Raw genomic sequence first — 19,839 nt, 5'->3', positions numbered from 1 at the left:
GTATGTGAACATTCTCAGTAGATCACTTTTCAAAACGATTTAGATTTTTCAACACTAGAAAATGATGTTGACATTTAATCATGCCTGTGACAATAGACGCCATATGAGTGTGCCTATGTCTCACATTCACACCTTCCTCCGCTAACGGAAGGAGTAGAGTAGGTGTTTCCATGGCGATCAGAGTCTTCTCTCTGTGTGAAAACTGGAGGAGAGTTATGACAGCGCTATCCCTCTGCAGACACCACCAGGCAATCACCTTTCGCACAATTTTAAATCACACAGATTACCTGCGGTGGCGCTTCCGAGACCAAACGGGTTGACAGTATATATCTGTTTGTGTCCTTTTATAGTACACCTTTTTACCATGCACCTCTCTGTTTGGGTGAAGGGCCTGTTGAGTTCAGTGTTGGGATTACCAACAGCTGAAGGGTGGCTCTCACAAGAACTCAAAGATATATAGATATCTTTGAATGCAAAGTATTTGCACAGCAAGCCTTTTCTGCTGTTGCATGCTGTTGGACTTCTTTACAGTGAGAAATAATGCAAACGGCATATGAGATTTTTAGATTAGGGACACATTTTCGCATGCAAATAAATCTTTAAAATAAATTAAAAACGTATTAGTTCTCTATTCCTGCTCAGCATTCTTGGGTCAGAATCTGTTAGCTTCAAAATAGCTCTCGTCCCACGGCTAGAAACAAGAGAAGCAAGACTCTAATTTTTTATATCATCAAGCAGCGCTTTTGCAGCTAAAGCACGGACAATACGATTTGGGAGTCTTTATCAAAATAGCTTTTCTTTGTAAGAAAGAGATCGAAATTGACTTTATTTCTCTATAGATGCATTTAGCGGCATCTACATCCTCAAGGCCAGGAGTCTTCTCTCTGCTCTCCCACTCCTGTTATCCTCCCCGTCTTGATACTCTCCACCCTCCTGTAACCTTGAGTAACAGAGCACAAGGAAGTGTCATATAATATCCACAGGTAGCAGCTATATGAGAGTTATGAACATTTATAAAAAAATATTCAATGTGGATTTAAATAGAGATCCATTTCCAGTTCATTTCGGTAAGCCATGTTGGTATGAGCAAAGCAACCGAAACAAAGGAAATGTTGAGTCATATCAAATAAATGTTAAATATAGTTTGTATTATGTGCTCTGGCTGCGAGGGAGACAGGTCTGTCCAGAAGAATAGTCTGTGCTGCTGGACAGACTAACTATGACAGGCTGTCAGCTTATATTCCTCCATCCATGATGGTTCTGCAACTCGCTGAGGATGATATGGCAAGATGAGGAGCATCTCAGCACTTTTGATTTTTTGCTCATTCTGAATCACACTTCTTATACAGTGATGAAACTACTATGACAACACAGTAAAGGGTATTCTTACTGTACTATTGCAAGTGTGTTCTGAAATAATGTAAAAAAACAAACTATCAGCTGTACTACATACTCTCCCTTTAACTACCTTTTTTTTTTTTAATTTCCTACTACTCTCACAGCTACTGTCCAAAAGGTTTGTCAGATGTCAGTTTTTAACTAGTTCAATGTATACGGCCAACTAATAGACATTTACCCTTTGTCTCATCATCACATTGCCCTCCTGTAAAATTGTGGCTTGTAGCATATAGTTTCTCTACCTGTAGGCTGTCCTAGTCAAGTTTCATGTCCACTTAGACAAAGCCATATTCCCACTGGTGATGAAAGGGACATGTCTGCATTGATTTTCAGACTCCAGTATTTACCCTCCACACTTTTGAGTTGGAGTTTGGATGAGTCATTAAAGTCGAGCTAGATTGGGTACATTACTGTTTTCTCAGCCATCGTGATGAGAGAATGCAGTGGGTTGATACAAGTCCCAAAACAATCATCCATTAGGATTACAGCGCACTCACACCAAAGCTGGAATGAGGTAATATGCATCTACAATATCAAGAAGTTCAATATTGCAAACTACATTGCCTATCATTGACTATTTTGTTAGAAAAACAAACTGGAATAACAAATAATTAGAAAAGTGTCATCAAAAGCATAAACATGTATTAACTTCTACCGATGAAAAGGCGGCTGTGCATCGCTGGCTGTAAAGACTCAAAGTTGAATCCAGCCTTTAGCCTCTAGACACATAATTTCCTGTATGTTGTAATTATGTGTTTATTGTGACTGCAATTGCCCACTCATTGTCTCATCTCAAGCTTAAATTGTAGTTCTATGGCGATACGCGTGAAGGTCTGGATCAATGCAGGGACCCATGCATGTCCTGCCTGCAGAAGCATGTTCCAGCCCTTAGTTCTACAGTCAAGATGCTACATTTTTAGTAGTGTAAAATCAGAGCTTTAATGATACAAAATAAAAACATAATTTCTCACTTTTGAATTGGGCTTCCACAATCATGACTATGGAAAGCACGAGGGCCAGCTCAGTCATAGTATGTAAGTCCGCAGATCCCCATTCAACCCCTTACTCCAACTATGTTAATCCCCCGCCTTCCTTCTAAAACCAAACCTGCGTCATGTCATAAGGAAACTGCATCTTTTTGCAGTCCTTAATATTTGGTGAGATCAAATGCATCGGGTCATTAAAAGGATTGGCAGACACAAAAGATATTTAACATTTCACTTCAGCTACATTACACCTCTGCCTGATCACCAGTTTCCATTTTGCTTTCTGCTTTGATGAGAGAACATGGCGACCATCGTCTTCTCTTTCCTTGGCTGTGTTTCAGTTATAACACCGCTGCCAGTTCTGCCATCCTCGCTGCCCATATAAACTAGGATGTGTGCCATACATTCAACTGGAACTCACTGAAATTTGCAATTGTTGGCGTGACGTACCCCAACGTTATGAACAAGCACAAGGGATAAGTTGGGGTTCAGTTTCTTGCTCTGGGAGAGTTTGACATGTGGCCTGGGATTGATCCGCCAACTTTGCAGTTATTGGGCCACCATTCTACCTCCGACCAACAAATCACCCGATGAAACAATATTCAAATGTTTAAACATGTTTCGGAATATTTTTTCGCATTAAAAACAACTTGTTTTTATAATATGTGGAATGGAGTCTGAAGTTAGCCGAGAGTTTGGGTCTCTAGATAAGTCAACCTTTTCGAGTTGCGACTCCCCAGAATAATGAGGTTGGTGTTAGCGTGAAGCTCAGAATATAAACAAATGAAATGCACCAAACTTCACACAATAATATGAAAAAACATTACCCAGTCTAAATTGTTTTTTCTCCCCAACCATCTGACGGACCCCAGAAATGATCTTGCGACCCCTAGGTTGAGAACCACTGCTTTAGATAGCCAAGACATTTTTTTATTATCTTTAAAGGGTTTTCAGCTATGACACATTATTCTGGCATTTGGTGATTGACAAGTGATCACAGCTTTTTCCCTCTCATAGACTCAGCTCCCATGTTCTAGATCTCCTATCTTACTAACTCTGCAGATTCTGTGCACTCTGCAGACACATAATCAGCTGAGGAAGATTTCTCCAATAACCTCCTGGCTGTTTCTGAGTTTCCATCTGACCCTCAAGCTATTGGCCAGCCCAGCTCCTCTCTGCGCCTGCTGTGCTACTTGATCCAGAGCCCAGCTCACCACCGGCACAGCTGCCAGTGTCACTCTGCTCTCCCTCCCTCTGTCTCACCCTCCCACTCTCACTCGCTTGCTCACTTAGTTGTACACTCATACACTCCTGTTTCTGTAGGTGTTAAACCATAATACAGAATCAGTTACCTGTTCAAAGATTAGTTATGCGTAAGGCTGGGCCGTAATTATTTTTTCAAAATATCTCACAATAAAAAATAAAATATAAATTACATAAAATAAGACTCAAGATACCTTATTTTGATTGTATGGGTGCAACATAATTACTTTTATGCAAATCAGTGCAGCAGCAGCAAATAAAAAGTAAACAAAGTAAAAAAAGATAAAATACACATACTATTTATAAAAAGTAAATGATTCATTGACAATGCAGAATATTTGATTAATAGTTTGATCAACAAAATGCTAACAAATTCTCCAAAATGTCCACGGGGATGCTTCCTACTGGCTTGTTTTGTCAGTCCAAAACACATTCAGTTTTAGGATTCTAAAAGACAAAGAATTCAAAAATGAAGAAGCTGGAACAATAGGTATGTTAGGGTATTTCAGCTTGAAAAATGACTTAAAACGGCCAAATGGTTCAAGATTTCTGTCTATCAAGTAGTTGATTAATTGACTTCATTTGCTTCAGCTCTACATAAAACCAAACTCTTAATATGTGTAAAACTAAAACTTCATCAATAGTGTTAATAGCTTTTTTTATCACAATTAACTTGAAATAATTAAGTCAATCATGAATAATATTGGATTACGGTTTCCTTCTTGTGAGTTCTGGGTGAACTTCAGGTCAGAGCATGACTGTGTGTGTGTGTGTGTGTGTGTGTGTGTGTGTGTCTGTGTGTGTGTGTGTGTGTCTGTGTTCGTGTGTGTGTGCGCGCGTATGTGGTTTCAGGTGTATGAAGTCGATCTTGCTCATGCTGCTTATTATCCTGTTAACATAACACAGACAGAGGCAGGTTCGGTCACTCACTGTAGTTTCACTTTACCTTTACACCAAGGGGTTATTTAAAAACCTGATTTTGTCTCATTTAACCAATTTCACTCATTTTTAAATGTCCATTTTATATTTGTATATCAAGAGTCAGTCATATAAGTTTTCTGTCATAAAATCTAGCAATACATGCATATCAACTCAACAAGGGACAGGTTAACTACCTCAGTTCAAGTTGACAAGTCGGTTGTCAATTTGAAGTGATACAACTTCAGGCATGCATTGTGAACATGATTATGCAGAGGAGGCTCTTGACAGGATTATTGGCAAACGAAGATGAAACTGAGAAGAAATTTAATTGGCTGATTGACATGTGATTAATCTGATAAATGTAAGGGTAACTTGCAACTCATAGATTCATATGTTTCTTTTTTGACATGTTGAAAAGGTTAGTTACGTATGCTAACCATCTGGTTACCTCAATCTTTCCTTTTAGTTTTTGCTTCCATTCTACAGCAGCGGCCCAGTTTTTCCACAATGATCATTAAAGATTCATTTTATCTCAACACTTCTCTTTGAGCCAACATGGTGAACTCTGTTAAATAGTCACTCAGCTGCTTGAGATGAGACGCGTGAGTGTTGTTCAGGCTTTGCTCAGGTTCCTCTTCAGGGGGTATTAGGTAACCTACCTTAGCCTCTGAAAAAGTCATGATTTAAAAATTAGATTACTGGCGCCTTAATGTGCCTCTCTCCTTGTAAAACCCTCGGTGTGGGAATGCAGCCTGTATCAGAGGTTGTGACTTTAATATTTGCAGTAAATGACAATTTATTATTGGGTCAGAAAAGAAGGTATTTATTGTGTGCTAATGTCCTCATTCTGTTATCTCTGTCTCTGCTTTTTGGGTCTCTGTGTCCAGTAATGATGCAGTGTAAAGCGTTTCAACGCCTCTGCCACTGAAAAGATGAAGAGGAAAGCGGTGGGGGCGTAGAAAAGGACGAGTCTGTCAGCAATTTGAATTCTCGAATCCTGTGATCAGAGCCATGTTGCTATGAAACAAGGGCTGCCCTGTGATTAAACTGCCCATTGTTTCTTAATTGTTAGGGTAATTTGCATATGCTGTTTTTAACTGCTCTTATGTCTTGGTAGTGAAATAGTTTGTGTACATGCACAGGAGTAAATTCCAGCTGCTTGTGTTTACATGCACATACAGTAACTGTTCTTATAGGATTAGACAGTCATATATCTACAGTGATGCAGTAAACTCACACAAATCTGTGCAGTTTGGTTGGGCTAAAATAGTCTATCTATTGGTTTCTACCGTCACTGCCTAGTGCACTAGTTACAATTTTAGACTGCAGCAGATGTTTTCTAGCAGGTGATTTACTGCATAGCTACAACAGGTGAATATGTATTGTGGCAAATATGGAGAATGTAATATGACTACTCAGAGATTAGTGGGTCAGCCGTCACAACTGCATAGTGTGGGTTGCCACCATGGGGTGGGTGGATATGGGTGGGGTATATTCTGTATGAACATGCACAACATTCAAATTATTTCAGCAATTTTGCCTCACAATTGCAAATAAAGATTTTCTCCCAAAAACACAATAAATGGATAAGTAAATAGATAGAGACTGATACACACACAGAGTCTAAACAAGCCGTTCAACCGCCCTGCCCACGCAGTCTCCCATGGACTGCTTGACCTTAATTGAGTGGGGTAGAATGTATGGTCTTTCTCCAGACCCACAAAGCTTTGATTTTGTTTGCACTACTCCGTGTGACCACATTTCCAAATTGGAGGATTTTGCAATATTAATTTCGGACGGCTCAAGGAATACAATGTTATGAAAATATGTAATATATTTTCTGGAGCCAAGATTGTGAGGCAGCAGCCCTCTTTGGTCTTAGTTTGGAATTTGTAAAACCTTTAACAATTCCTCTTTCATTTGATTCATCATTAAGTCGTAGCCAAGTCTGTTTGTGTGGTATGGCTCTACCTGTCCATTCAGACAAACCTTTGGATACTCAACAACCCCAAAAGTCCCTCATGTGTTATTAGCATCCCAGTTATTTATGTTGGCACTTGTTACAAGTCTGACTCTGGCTTTTTTTCATGTGAAACTCAGTGGCATGGGCATGGTAGACTGTTACATATCTTAAAGTGAAAAAGCATTTAAGACAGATAATTTAATTCACAGGACATTCACAAGCACAATGAAACTCTCTCACCATTTGCCATCCTGCATAATTAATTTATATTTAATTTCTTCAGGAGAGTAATACTCTTTAAATATATCCAAATACTGCTTTACCGAATAGCTTTGTATTTTAGAAAGGCTGTCAAACATGCATATTAATCAGTGGGTCATCCTAAGAAAATAATAATAAATAGTATGCAGCCAATTGTAATCAAATTTGTCAGTGTGGATATTACAGATTATAAAGCTACAACAGGGGCTTGTCCTTTGCTTAATTAATAGGACTATTCATCATGTGAATGCAGCTGCTAGAGCTCCTTCTTTAGTATGTTTTGACTAGACGAGACGTTTCAAAACCCAGCAGCAGGCATCTTCCTGAGGGAGAGTACCAGTCAGATAGACCTGAGAACTATGCTGGGAGTATATACACACCTGGGTTGATAAGCACTATGATGTCCAATAGGGCTAGGACATTAATGATAAGATGTTTTGTCCTAACAGGTGATCATCAACAGTACCATCACGCCGAACATGACGTTCACCAAGACATCGCAGAAGTTTGGCCAGTGGGCGGACAGCAGGGCCAACACTGTGTTTGGACTGGGCTTTGCTTCGGAGCAGCAACTGGCCAAGGTGAGAGGAAACATTTCCACAGCATCACAGGAAATCACAAAAGCATCCATAAAGAAAGCTTAGACAGTTGATTTGTCTATTTTTCCTAAAACCGGAGAGTGACGGTGCACAATTGTTTACCAACTGAACATCAGACGGGGAAATGAAGCAATTAGAACATGATTTAAGGGTATATCTGATTCTTAAATCGGCACTATCACAATGTAGCCAGCTCCGTGATCTCCCAAAACATTTTAAGATGAGCCACACTGGGTATGACATTTCAGCTTGTATTTCAGCTTGTATTGCCACTAATCATCACAGCTCTTTCCCATCTCTCTCATCTTTTTTTTTTAGTTTTCTGAGAAGTTCCAGGAGGTAAAAGATGCAGCCAAGATAGCAAGGGAATCTCAAGAACAGGGGGAGACAATGAGTAATCACTCCCAGGTAAAGGATAATTCTCTGCTGTCTGAAATTACAACACCTCTGCTATCCTACTGTCTCATCTACAGTCACTGTACAGAGAGAAAACTAGCAACACTGTAGAGAAAATAAGCAATGAGCCTAAAACATTTCAATTTAGCTTCCTTTCCTTTCCACAAGCACTAATGGGTACAGGTGATGTGTTTAGTAATAGCTTCTGGCATAATCAAGTATTCAAATAATTAAGTTTAAATGTTTATATGAACACAGGGCTAAAAAAGCTTTGGTTGAATATAGCATGTAAACACAACAGAGTGAAACGAAAGGTCAAAGGTTATCCTAAGCTACATACTGACTGGCAGGCACCACAGCAGTTAAGAGGACAAGGAAGCCAGTGAAAATAATAAACCAATAAAAGTTTCTCGGTTCAACCCAGATGATCTCAAGTTGATAATTCTGTCAGTAAGAAAGCAGCATTGATTGGAGGTACAGTACATCAAGCATCCTGGCCTGCTCTCGGCCTGCTCTCTGCCTGCACTGACTCCCGATGGCAGGAATCCCATTCTGAGACACACAAAGCTGCTGGGCCATATGACATGATAAATACTGGCATCACTGTTTCCACACCCCTCCACTGTCAAAGCTGACGTGTCCGGGGTGTTTTCAGTGTGTCACTGAAAGAAGCCCATGGCCCTATTTCACAGTCAGGGCTAAATCTATGATTATATTATGGATTTTAACCCCTCAGAGCATTCAAAAGCTGCAGCTAGACTGAATCAAAACCAGCCCTGAACCCTAACACATCTCCCTCTGTCCTCCACCAGGAGTCTGGACGTGAGACGCCCTCATCCAACCAGGCGTCCAGCCTTAATGGAACAGATGATGAGAAAATCTTTCATGTTGGTCCGGAGGCTGCTGTGCTGAAGACTGAGAATGAACGTCTCAAGAGTGTAGTAGAACAGAGGCAAGGTTTACTTTCATAGAAACCTCAAAAGAACCTCTTTAATGTGATTTGCATCTAAATGTTTTTCTCCCTTCATGATAAAATCACGCGCCACATAATCTCACAATACTGCAGAACTCACTTCAACGGCCCTCCTATTTTAACACACAGCAGCTACTAATCCCTTTCATGAATTGTTTTATCTCTATGTATTTTTATATATATAACTTGTCCACTAAGGGCTCAGAAATCATCTGATCTAATCTAAAGAGTGAAACTACTCTACTCCACCATTTGGTTATATAGCCTTTATAATCTAGATGCTGAGTGTATACATCGGTAATTGCATGAAACACCAGATGTGGTTCCAGATGGGATTAAAATGACCCAAGGGCATCTGAGTCAACTAAAACTACAGTGAATAAATTTAGCCTGAATTAGCACTGGGCAGCGACAAAATAATCACTGACACTTGATCCAGATGGGATAAAAGATCCTGAGGTAAACCAAAGACCAATTAGCAGACCTTCACTGGCAATACTTAAACCTAAACACACACAAGAAAATAAGAATGAAATGAAGATCTGCGTGACTGAATTGGATTGCACCGCATGTAAAATGGTCTAAGTTCATAGGAAGGGGTTTCAGTGTTGCTGAAAAGTCAGCTATATAAATCTTAATTGGTACCGAACTGGAAAGTTATTTCCAGGAAATACGGATCTGTAATAAAGCTTTATCGTGCGGGTTTAAAACACTGATTCTAAACAAAACGATAGAGAAACATTTGTTTCAACCCAGTGCATCAAGCTTACATGTATCGTTAACCCCTTTAACTTGTGGTTGTAAACCACAGTTTGGTCCATCACCATTGCTCCCTGTCTCTGTTGGCCCGTTTCCAGGCCTTTGCAATGCGGTGAGATTTAGTTTTGTGGAATTGTGTCACAGCAGTAAAACAGCCTAGGGATGCAGAATGCTGCGGTGCAAGTCTGTCCGCATTTGATGGAGAGCAGCACACTTCAAACCAGCCATGCATGCGGAAGAGAACAGCGATGCATACCAATGATACATCAAAATCTCTTTAACTTTAAGGGCAAGACAAACACACACACTTACTGTGGTGTAAAAAGATAAAACTGTATGTTGTTACATATCAGGGCTGCAGCTCATTAGATCTTTGAGACTTTTCCACTTATTTCCTATTTTAATAATCTAAATACTGTGTGTCATGGCAGTGTGATGTACATCACACCTAATTAAATAGTCATGACTGGAAGGATTTTGTAGCATTATGTGTCATGTCAGTGGGCACAAGCCCCAGGCATTTCAGCACTTACCTGCCTCATTTTTGCCTCCATTAATCTCTGTCTCTCTCTCTCTGGTCTGACAGCAACACCAACGCCAAGAAGTGGGAAACGGAGCTGCAGACTTTAAGAGAAAATAATGCCAGGCTGGTGGACGCACTGCAGGAGTCCTCTGCTAATGTAGAGAGTTGGAAGAAACAACTTAGTGCTTGCAAGGAAGAGAGTGACACGCTCAGGGAAAAGGTAATACAGTCAGGAAAGTTAAATAATGTAGACTTACCCTTCCAACCTGCTGGCAGAAAAGTTGACAGGTTAGAAACTCTGTTGCGTCTTTTATAAAACAAAACTGCACAACCTTTTCTCAAAATGAGTAGATTATCTGTTAATCTATCATTTAAAATACGTATGGTGGGTTAAGTGTGTCCCTCACCAAACTTTGATAAATCTCAAGTTTCTCCCGTTTCTTCGCTTGGAGCGAGCAAGGTGCTGCACAGTGTATTAGTTTCTGTGTTCCCTGCACCAGAGTCCACTATAAATAGAATAATGTTAGTTTCATAATCAATGTGGGCTGTTATTGCATCTGGGCTGGTGTTGCAATGATACTCTTCATTTTGCAACATGCAGCAAGTTTGTTTTTTTATGTGTCTGTTTTCAACATGTCACTCATAATATTTAGGATTTCACAAGTAAAACATTTTTTAATAAACAACTTCTCCTTTCTTGTCATGTGTGCAGATTGCAGAACTAGAAGCTCAGTGTAACGAAGCCAATCAGGAGAAGCAGAAAAACGCCCAACTGGCTGTACGATTGCAGGAGCTGGAGACTGAGCTGCAGGAAAAAGAGCAGGTGAGCCATCTATAGTACATTTGTCTTGAAACAACAGTTGAGAGCAGAGATATCTGTAAAGTTTGTAAAACAATGTTTTTTTGTGGTATTTTACATTGAAAGTTTATGATTCACCGAGTCCCCTTCATTCTTGCTTCATAAAAAAAATCTCAGTTCTCATGTTAACACTCCCCTCTTCATCTCCTAAAGTTACAGATCTACTTTCTCTTCTCCACCTCGTCAACATTTCCGCTCGTCGCCTCTTTTTCGTACTCTCTACCGTTCCTCTCCCTCAGGAGGTGATTATCCCTCAGTAGGAAACGATGGCTTTTGCTGTGGGATCTTGGGTTTTGTATGGCTCTGTCTTGTCATTTTCTTCTACCCAGCTAAACCCAGACCTTTCTACTGCCCAATGTTTTTCTCTCGATATCCTTTTACCTTACTTTCTGTGCTGCTTGTTTTTTTATTTATATCAGAAATTTGCTTGATATACAGTACATGTATGCTTTGTTTTGGTACAGTTAAACTCTATTGTGAAAGTAGTCAGACTGGGAGATGTAAATCTATCCACTGATTTTGTATGTAGTCAGCGCAGCAGGGATTTTTGGCACAAATGCTATTAGCGGCATCGCCTTATGTCATCAGTCATCCATGATCCAAACTAGCTGACTGTCAGCTCAGAGGAGCCGAATGGTGCTGTTATTTCTAATGAGAATGAGCCCCGCGCGGCCGCAGTCTTTTGACCTTAGCTTGTTGCTGGTTAAATGTTTGTTTCTGTTTGCAGACAAATGATTAGGACCAATTTCTGGCACTCTCTGAGAGTCTTGCTGCCTTTTTCTTGAGTGAATTGCCTAATCCCAAAGTGAGCCCTGAGGACCGAGGACTAAACACTCACAGACTTAATTGATCTCAGGTGCTGAGTGAGTGAGTGTGTGAGGCCACATGGGCTCAGATAGGTACAAATGGGATTGCGACAGCACTTCATGAGATCACATGTTACCTTGGCAAAGTTTAATAACAAAGATGTTGCTGACACTCGCCCGTTTGGGAATTTTCATTTTAAGTTTGGTGCTTTCCACACGGCCAAGGCACAGGCAACGGCCGACTTATTCCACATCTATTCAAATTCTTGTTTTACAAGATGGGCAACAGGTCTGTTCCATTCTGTGGACGAATCCAGTTGTCGTAACTGGAAATGAGTAGATAAGTTAGTATTCAGTTTGAACAGCAAAAGACAGTATTTCAGTAATTTTCTCCCTTAACAAGGACCTTTAACGTATGTAGCCAAGTACTATTAGATATTTTCCAGTTTGATCCCAATAAAGTAATGCATAGACCAGCAGGTCATATAACCTGGACACTGCGGCAAATCAAGCTTTACACTTTTTCTAAATGTATATCATAAAAAAAGTTGAACTCTGAAAAATATACATATGTACATATATATGTATTTTTTTTAGTGTACATTTTTTGTTGATTGCTAACTAAACTAATCGTTTAGTTTGAATTGAATAGTGTTGAAACATAATGACGTTTATGGCTCTGCTGCGTGACGACCCTTTTAAATTCCCTGGGGTACACAGTGGGTCTGGGATATTCTAGTCTAGCACCTGGCAGCCTGCGTATTAGTAGAACATCTTCCTTGGAGAGTGGTACACCTTACACAACAACAGAGAAGAAGTAGTTCAAAGAGGTGGAGCTATTTTGAAATATTATATGCAAAGAACTGTGTCCTTCGGGACTTCAGCTTTTCCACAGTCCTGTGTATGAGCCACAATGCTCCTGACTGACCGAGGGCCCTGCAGAAGGAAGTCTCATTGTTGAGACAGCAGACGGTCCACAGAGGCACAGAGTGACTCACCCCCACCTAGGAATGCACATGCGCCGATCCTCCAATTATTAACTCACCTATGAATTATTAAGCGTTCACTGTGACATTGACCCCAGCGCAGGCCACATGCAACCTAACACAACAAAGCTGTGGTGTGTGTGTGTCTGTGTGTGTGGGTGTGGGTGTTTGTGTGGGTGTGTGACTGAGTACTAAAAAACTTTGTACTCTTCTTTACTTACTGTTTGTCAGATAGTTCCTGATATGAATAATAACTCTGTCAAGTTTTAGTTGTATTATACAAAGTTCTTGTTGAGCTGCTTCACAAAGGAATAGTTTGACATTTTGGAAAATAAGTTTATTTATTTCCAATAGTTAGATGTGAAGATTGATGCCATTGTCATAACTTTACGTGTGAGGCTAAAGCCAGGAGACGGTTAGCTTAGCATAAAGACTGGAAAAACAACACCGATATGAGAATGGTATCAATATCTTCATCTAACGTTCGGAGAGTAAGTGTATTTCCCAATATGTTGTACTTTTTCGTTAACATTTGACAAGTCTGGCTTCTTTTGTTGAATGAGCGGTAATGTTCTTAAGAAACAATATTGAAAAAATCCAGTCGATACAAGTTGTTGGCTTTTGATGAACTGGTTTCTGTATCTATTTTCCACAGGAGCTGGAGAATCTGAGGAAGCAGGCAGAGATAATCCCTAAACTGATGGCGGAGTGCGAGAGCATCACCGCAAAACTGCAGGTATGTTCAAAGCACCCAGGAATCCCACAAACTCCTCATTCCTCTCAGGTGTGATTTACAGCTAAGTATAAAAGCTTGAGCTCACAGTACACGTGAGTGCATGATGTCTGTCACAGCGAGGTAACGCAGGCTCTGAGGCGTAAGCAGCACTTTCACATGGAGGTAAAGAATGAAAGAGATTTGCCTGAGGGCTGGTGACACGACATTCCCATCACGTATCTCACTAACGCACATTGTGGTTACTGTATCTATTAATAGAGGTCCATCCCCACTACAACACCGAGTGGATTATTGCCTCTTTGAAAAGGTGTCGTCTTTCTCGTCTATGCAACAGAGATCCTACATCTTTGTTGCGGCTTATTAGTTTCCTTGCAGTGCAGATTTGATCTGTTTTGCTCACTACAAAAACAGCTACGGTTGTTTTTGAGAGCTTTGATTACCAAGTTGGCAAAAACAATACAGATTCCCGTCCATCACCTCCCGTCTTCCTTGTAACAAAGTCCTTGTTTGTCAAGTCTGATTCCTTATTGAGTAACATCATACTTTCTGTAAAACTGGAAGTGCCAGGCTTAGTGAATGACTGTACATAGCGTTGGGGCCAAGTGCATGAGCTGCATTGATAGTGACGCTGATCTCGCCTTGTTCTGACTGACTCCGAGCAGCATTTTATCATCCAAGTAGTCACGCATGTGCTGCCTTTCAAGCCGGGGCAGGGAGGAGAATAAAACCAACAGTGGCATGCCTGAAGTTCCTGTGCTTCACAATGCTCGGCCGCCTGGTTTCTTTCTGGAACAGCCAGCTGGAAGAACGACCAGGACAACAGAACCTGCTGAAGCATTAGTTTAGCTAACCAGCTACTCAAACTGAGGAGAAATATAGACAATGGGATTTCTCAAATACCTCGGTTTATCCACGAGGCCCAAAATGAAATCTCAGCCAGTCCATTCAGATACAAGTTAATGGGACGTGAAACGTGTGTGTCTGTGTGTTTGTTTTCTTTTCTGTGAATTAGTTCTTTTAAAAAATGAATCCACTTACTCCACCTCTGTGTTTGTGGTGTTTGCACCTCTCTATTTAAAGGCGACACCCCACGTGGAGATCAGGTTTCAGGAGTCAGCTGGAGGATACAGTCACGCAGGCACAACACCCATTTAGCACTCGTATTTTCAACCTCTCCCTTCAATGGTATCTTCGGCATTTATGTGTCACTTGTGTCGCCTGCTAGTCTGAAAGACCTGCTCCACCCTCCCATCCTCTTTCAAAAATGTGCCCTTACTAAATATAAAGCTTTGTTTTCAGTCCTGATGATGAAAATAGGGATTGATTTTCCAAAGCACTTTGGCAAATGTTCCCCAGAACTCTAAGCAGTGAAATGCTGTTATCTTATTTGCAGTAGCTGTAAGAAGCTTGGTCTTTGGTATGGCATCTCTAAGATAAATACAAACGAACATGCCTACACTGCTACATCGTATGCGTTATCATATCATTATCATCTCATTATCAAGAAATAAACTTGATTTCTCTGTATGCACCATCTGCTGAATTCTTTTTCTCCAAATGTCTGTCTACAGACTGCCGAAACAAAGAACAAGGAACTGGAAGGGAGGATTGGAGGTCTTCAGCTGGACATAGACGACAGTCAACACAAGCAGGGAAACATGAAGAACGAGCTGAAGAAGTTCATGGATTCGCTGGATGGAAAGATAGACGAGCTGCATGAGCTCCGGCAGGGGCTCTCCAAGCTAGGTGTCGATAACTGAGTAAAGTGGCCCTGAGCTGAAAGGGTCAGAGTTCAGGTACGGAGGATTCACTACAGTACGTCTTCAGGGCAGAAACTATGTGGCACCTACTCTCCCGAGGTGATGTCCACTAAGACGCTATCAGCTTTGGCTTCTAATAAACACTACCATGTGTGAGAGAGATGTTTTTGGAGAGGGAGAGAGAGACTGGCAGGAGGAAGGCCAGCATGCTCCACCAAATGGCTCCTTTTTGTGTGCTGGCATTCTGAGACTAAATCAAGAGTCACACTTTGAGCTTTCTTATCTGTTTCTGTGGGGTGGGTTGGGGGGACTACTTAAAAAAGCTGGTGGTGGGTTCTTAGATTCTGTACATCGGTCTTTTTTTCTGAAGGCTGCAGCACTTCCTCTAAGGCAGTCTGAGCTTAGAGTAGAAGAGGGAACTAAAAAAGGGCTAAAATAAATAACACACAAAGACGATGCTGTTCAGCATCACTCAAGTAATAATTGGTGTTAAGCCCTCTCAGAGAATTAGAGATGAAATCTTTCTACAGACTGTCCTTGCTGTTGCCTCTCGTCTATCTCAGGTGTGTTAGAAGACAGTTTATACACATTAGATTTTATGCACATATGTGACAGATGGCCGTGACACAAAGTGCCTCCAGGTGAGTGTAAATCCACCTGGCAAGGAGAACTGGCCAAGCGATGACCATCACCATGATAATACCTTTTTGTGAGAGAATGATGACAATCCAACATTCTCACTGATAAAATGTGATAAGAAGATAACACAGACATGCAAGCCCATCCTGAGGACGTTAACGTGGTGATAAACTCAAAGAACAAAACGGTTGTTTGCACAAAAACCAGTCCAAGGAGGGACTGCAGGAGGTCATCAACTCTCTTTTGGGTGTTTTTCCATAAAGTCTAGTCTTTTTTTTGTTATGTTTGCATTAAGAGGGAAATTGTTCTTATCTCAGGAGCTTTCCTTCAAAAACATCAAAAAATATTAATAGGAACTCAAATGTTCCCATGAGTCTAGTGCAGTGTTCAGAGGACTCTGTGTGTTCAGTAGTGTTGTTGTCCATATGTAGAACAAAGATGTCTCCAAGGCTGTTGATGTGCTTCCTACACACTAGTCTTTGTTATGGTGGTGGTTGTTTTTGGGTGAGGGGACTTGGTGCTGCTCAATAGGTGAATAATGTGAAAGTGTACTTTTACATGGCATCTACACAGGGTCTCACTACAAACCCTGTCAGATTCTTGGTTTTTGTTTTACATATTTATTTATTTTGGTGCCTCTCTGCAAGTAGTGTTTCTAGAACATACCAAGTGAATCAACCGTATCCTATAATGTCTCTATAAATGTAAGATAATATATAAACTATACCAAACTGTCAGGATTCAGAGGTTTTATAATTGAGGATTTGTTTGCAGCTGCTTTTGGGGAAGTTGATTTTGAAACATGGCACAGTACATTGGAAATGGGAGGCATATGTTGCAGTGGCACATATACTATGATGTTGTAATAATTCTATATTTTTTCATCACTGTTTTGATCTGTGAAGGGACATTTTGCTTCTCTCTCTGTTTAACTCTACTGTTCATTAATCACCTGGAATACAAAGTATGATCCTTCCTTTTGAACCAATGCCTCCTGTTCAATATTGTACAATAGAACTGACAATTGTTAAAATTTAGTTTAATTACAATGCTGAGTTCAGTGTCTTCTTTTGTGTCGAAGTAGTGGGCCACATTTTGCCAAGCACTAAACAGAGAGGAGAGGGAGGTTTCTCTAATCCCCCACTTAGTCGCAAATCAGTATTGTGGGTTCTGTGTAGGGAAGTAAGATACTGTTAAAGCTTATAAATGTGTTGACATGTTCAAAGTCTAAAGGCATTTTTTCCTGGATGAGAATGAGGAGGTGGAATGAAGCTACAGCACCAGAGCTGCATCCCGCCGAGGCCCGAGTAGAGAAGCTCCACCACCGCACTTCTTTTTCTCTGATGTTGATTTACATAGCACTAAATATAGCTGTGTAATCCTAACCGAGACCCACATTACCAAAGCAAAAGAAGTGGGATTTAATCAGTCACACACCAATTTCTCTGAGATCAGAACAAATAAGCGAACACAGACATGAGCTTGTTTGAGGGATGGAAAAACCCTTAAACTCCAACATCATGGCAACGTTGAGGGACTCAGTGCAGGGGTGGAGCAGGGGACGTGTTCTCTTGACCATTCCCACTTGCTTTTTGCGTGTGAATGATTGACAATGAGAGTTTTATAGATCCAGTGCAACCTTCAAACAACACTTAAGTTACACAAGAGAGTTGGTAAACTTTCTTAGGCAACGAGACTCTTGAAAGTTGATCTTTCAGAGTCTTTACCTGTCTTTTTCAGACATCAGCTGATTGGTACAGGTGCATACGGGTGGAAGATGAAGCAATATGCAAAATGAACACCAATTTAGGGGTGAAATGATTAGTTAATTGACGCAAGTCAGTTGATGGGAAATTAACTATGGACTAGGCTACTAATCTTGTTATTTTTTAAATTTATTGAACATATAATTGTTTAGTCGGACAAATGTTTAAATAATAATATGCCAAAATGCCCCCTGAGCATAATGTGGAGTACTGAAAATTGCTTCTTTTGTCCGACAGTGCAGAATCCAAAGATATTTAGTTTACAATGATAGAAACAGAGAAAAAGCAGCGGATTTCACAACTGAAAAGCTGGAGCCACAGAATTACTGGCATTTTGCTTTAGGACTTAAACAAGTGATCGATTAAAGACAGTTGTGTTGATTCATTTTGAGAACATTTTCTGGTTCCAGCTTCTTCAATCTGAGAAGCTTCTCACAGCTTAGACTGAACTAAATGATAGAGTTATAACACTAAGTCGTAGATTTAGTCAATTGACTAATTTATTAATCAACTATCTTTAAAGACTAAATTAATCATTTTGAGTCATTTTTCAAGCAAAAATCTACTTTCTGTTTCCAGCCTCTCAAATGTGAAGTTTCCAGCAGGGGACAAAACAGACGCTAGGCTTAGTCATGTATAAAAAAAAAACAGGCAATGGGATGTGTCATATTTTACGGAGAAAACCCTTTATTTTAGATTTTTTTAAACTGATTGGACACAAAACAAAGCATGCTGTTACTGACTGCAGTCTCTGGATCTTGTCACTTTTAGTTTTTGGCTGAAGAAGGCATGGTTGATCCACCATGTTGTCCCAGACTTAGAATATCTCTGGCTTTTGATGTTATCTTTTTACAGACTAAATTATGAATGAATTAAATGAAAAATATTGGAATAACTAAAATAAATCCTAATTGTTGTCTTTTATCAATTATACATAAGCAGTGATGCAGCAAAAGCAGCATCTCTGCAGTGACTCTCTCAGCCAGACTCATTGTGCGATCGGTGTTGAGTGGGCGAGTTGGAGAAACATCATTAAGAGACTATACTCCTCTGTAAATGTGTCAGATAGAGAGAGCGCGAGAGAGATGGTATTGCAGGCCACTAACACAGACTTCCTGTTGCCATAGTTACAGGCTGAGAAATTTTTATGTTGACATTCGATCTGCCAGTTCTGTCTAAATGCCCGCCACATACGTCTTTCCCAAGGTGAATGTCCCGACTACCACCTGAATCACACCAATAAGACACACACACACACACACACACACACACACAACTACTAACTGCTCTCTAAAGTACACAGAGCTGAATAAACCCGATCACAGCTGGCTGTGGATGTCTGAGCTGTCACTGCGGGAGAGATTAGAGAGAGCGACCACTGCAGCGATGGATAGTACAATATATGAATCATCATCATGTAGACGACAAATCTGCATAAGCACATTCACCGGCACAGGTTGATAAGACACCTCTTAGGATGATGTGACTCATTTAAAATATGGGGGGGGAGAAATATTACAGCTAAGCTGTGGAGAACAAGGAACACCATGAGGGAACACCATGAGCAATCCACAAGAAAATATCTCAGTTCAACAGATTTTGAATGAAAAATAAATTGCCAACAATTCACGTTCATGGTCTAACATGTCTCTTCATTTATTATTAAAACCACAGCAGTACAAGTGTGTTTCAGGCGCAGCCCTGATTGGCTCGCCTGCAACACATTGGAGCAAGTTTCATATCTTTGCAGCATTTAATCATTTTGTCTTGCCATACAGTATTGTATTGTTTTGTACATAATACGGTAAAAACTTGTCTTTTCAGGTAAGTGCTCTGTGTCCCAGGTCCAAAGGTCGTAAGTACAAGTACAAGTTTGCCCTAAACATCAACAACCTGTCTGCAAACCGTTTTCAGAGGATCCAACCACAACTAGAGACAGAGATGTGTACATGAAAGAGTAATTCCATTACCTAAAGCAAGTTGTGGTTAAAAAAAAATAAAATAGAATGTAGTGTTTGTTATGGCATCATAGAGAAAAAAAGAACAGACTATGTATATAAAAGACTTCCGACATGTAGGCTGTAAATAATTAACACTGCTGCACTTCAGGATAGAACTCATCTTTGTTTAGTGATAAAACGCACAATGCAACTACAAAAACAATTTTATGTAGCCCTTATTGGGGTAAGGTCAAGAAAATAAAACAAATAAAAACAATGTTGTTTAGATTTAATTACTTTTTAGT

The 19,839-nt window shown here is 40.3% G+C and overlaps 1 protein-coding gene across 2 annotated transcripts in view; it reads left to right on the top strand.

Annotated features, from left to right (window-relative positions):
• The window catches only part of homer2 (homer scaffold protein 2), a 28,672-nt gene extending 11,795 nt beyond the window's left edge, over positions 1-16,877 (top strand). For both annotated transcript variants that reach the window (XM_034871045.1, XM_034871037.1), the window contains exons 3-9: positions 7,242-7,373; positions 7,710-7,799; positions 8,600-8,739; positions 10,106-10,262; positions 10,755-10,865; positions 13,349-13,429; positions 15,001-16,877. In XM_034871045.1, coding sequence (XP_034726936.1) covers positions 7,242-7,373; positions 7,710-7,799; positions 8,600-8,739; positions 10,106-10,262; positions 10,755-10,865; positions 13,349-13,429; positions 15,001-15,189 — 900 coding nt within the window. In that variant the 3' untranslated portion in view covers positions 15,190-16,877. The remainder of the gene's footprint in view (positions 1-7,241; positions 7,374-7,709; positions 7,800-8,599; positions 8,740-10,105; positions 10,263-10,754; positions 10,866-13,348; positions 13,430-15,000) is intronic.
• Positions 16,878-19,839: the final 2,962 nt, after the last annotated feature.

The sequence above is a fragment of the Etheostoma cragini genome, chromosome 1 (genome assembly GCF_013103735.1).
Source record: "Etheostoma cragini isolate CJK2018 chromosome 1, CSU_Ecrag_1.0, whole genome shotgun sequence".
Taxonomy (NCBI): Eukaryota; Metazoa; Chordata; class Actinopteri; order Perciformes; family Percidae; genus Etheostoma; species Etheostoma cragini.
Note: the sequence above shows the minus strand (reverse complement) of the source record. Positions and strands in the feature narration are given on the sequence as shown.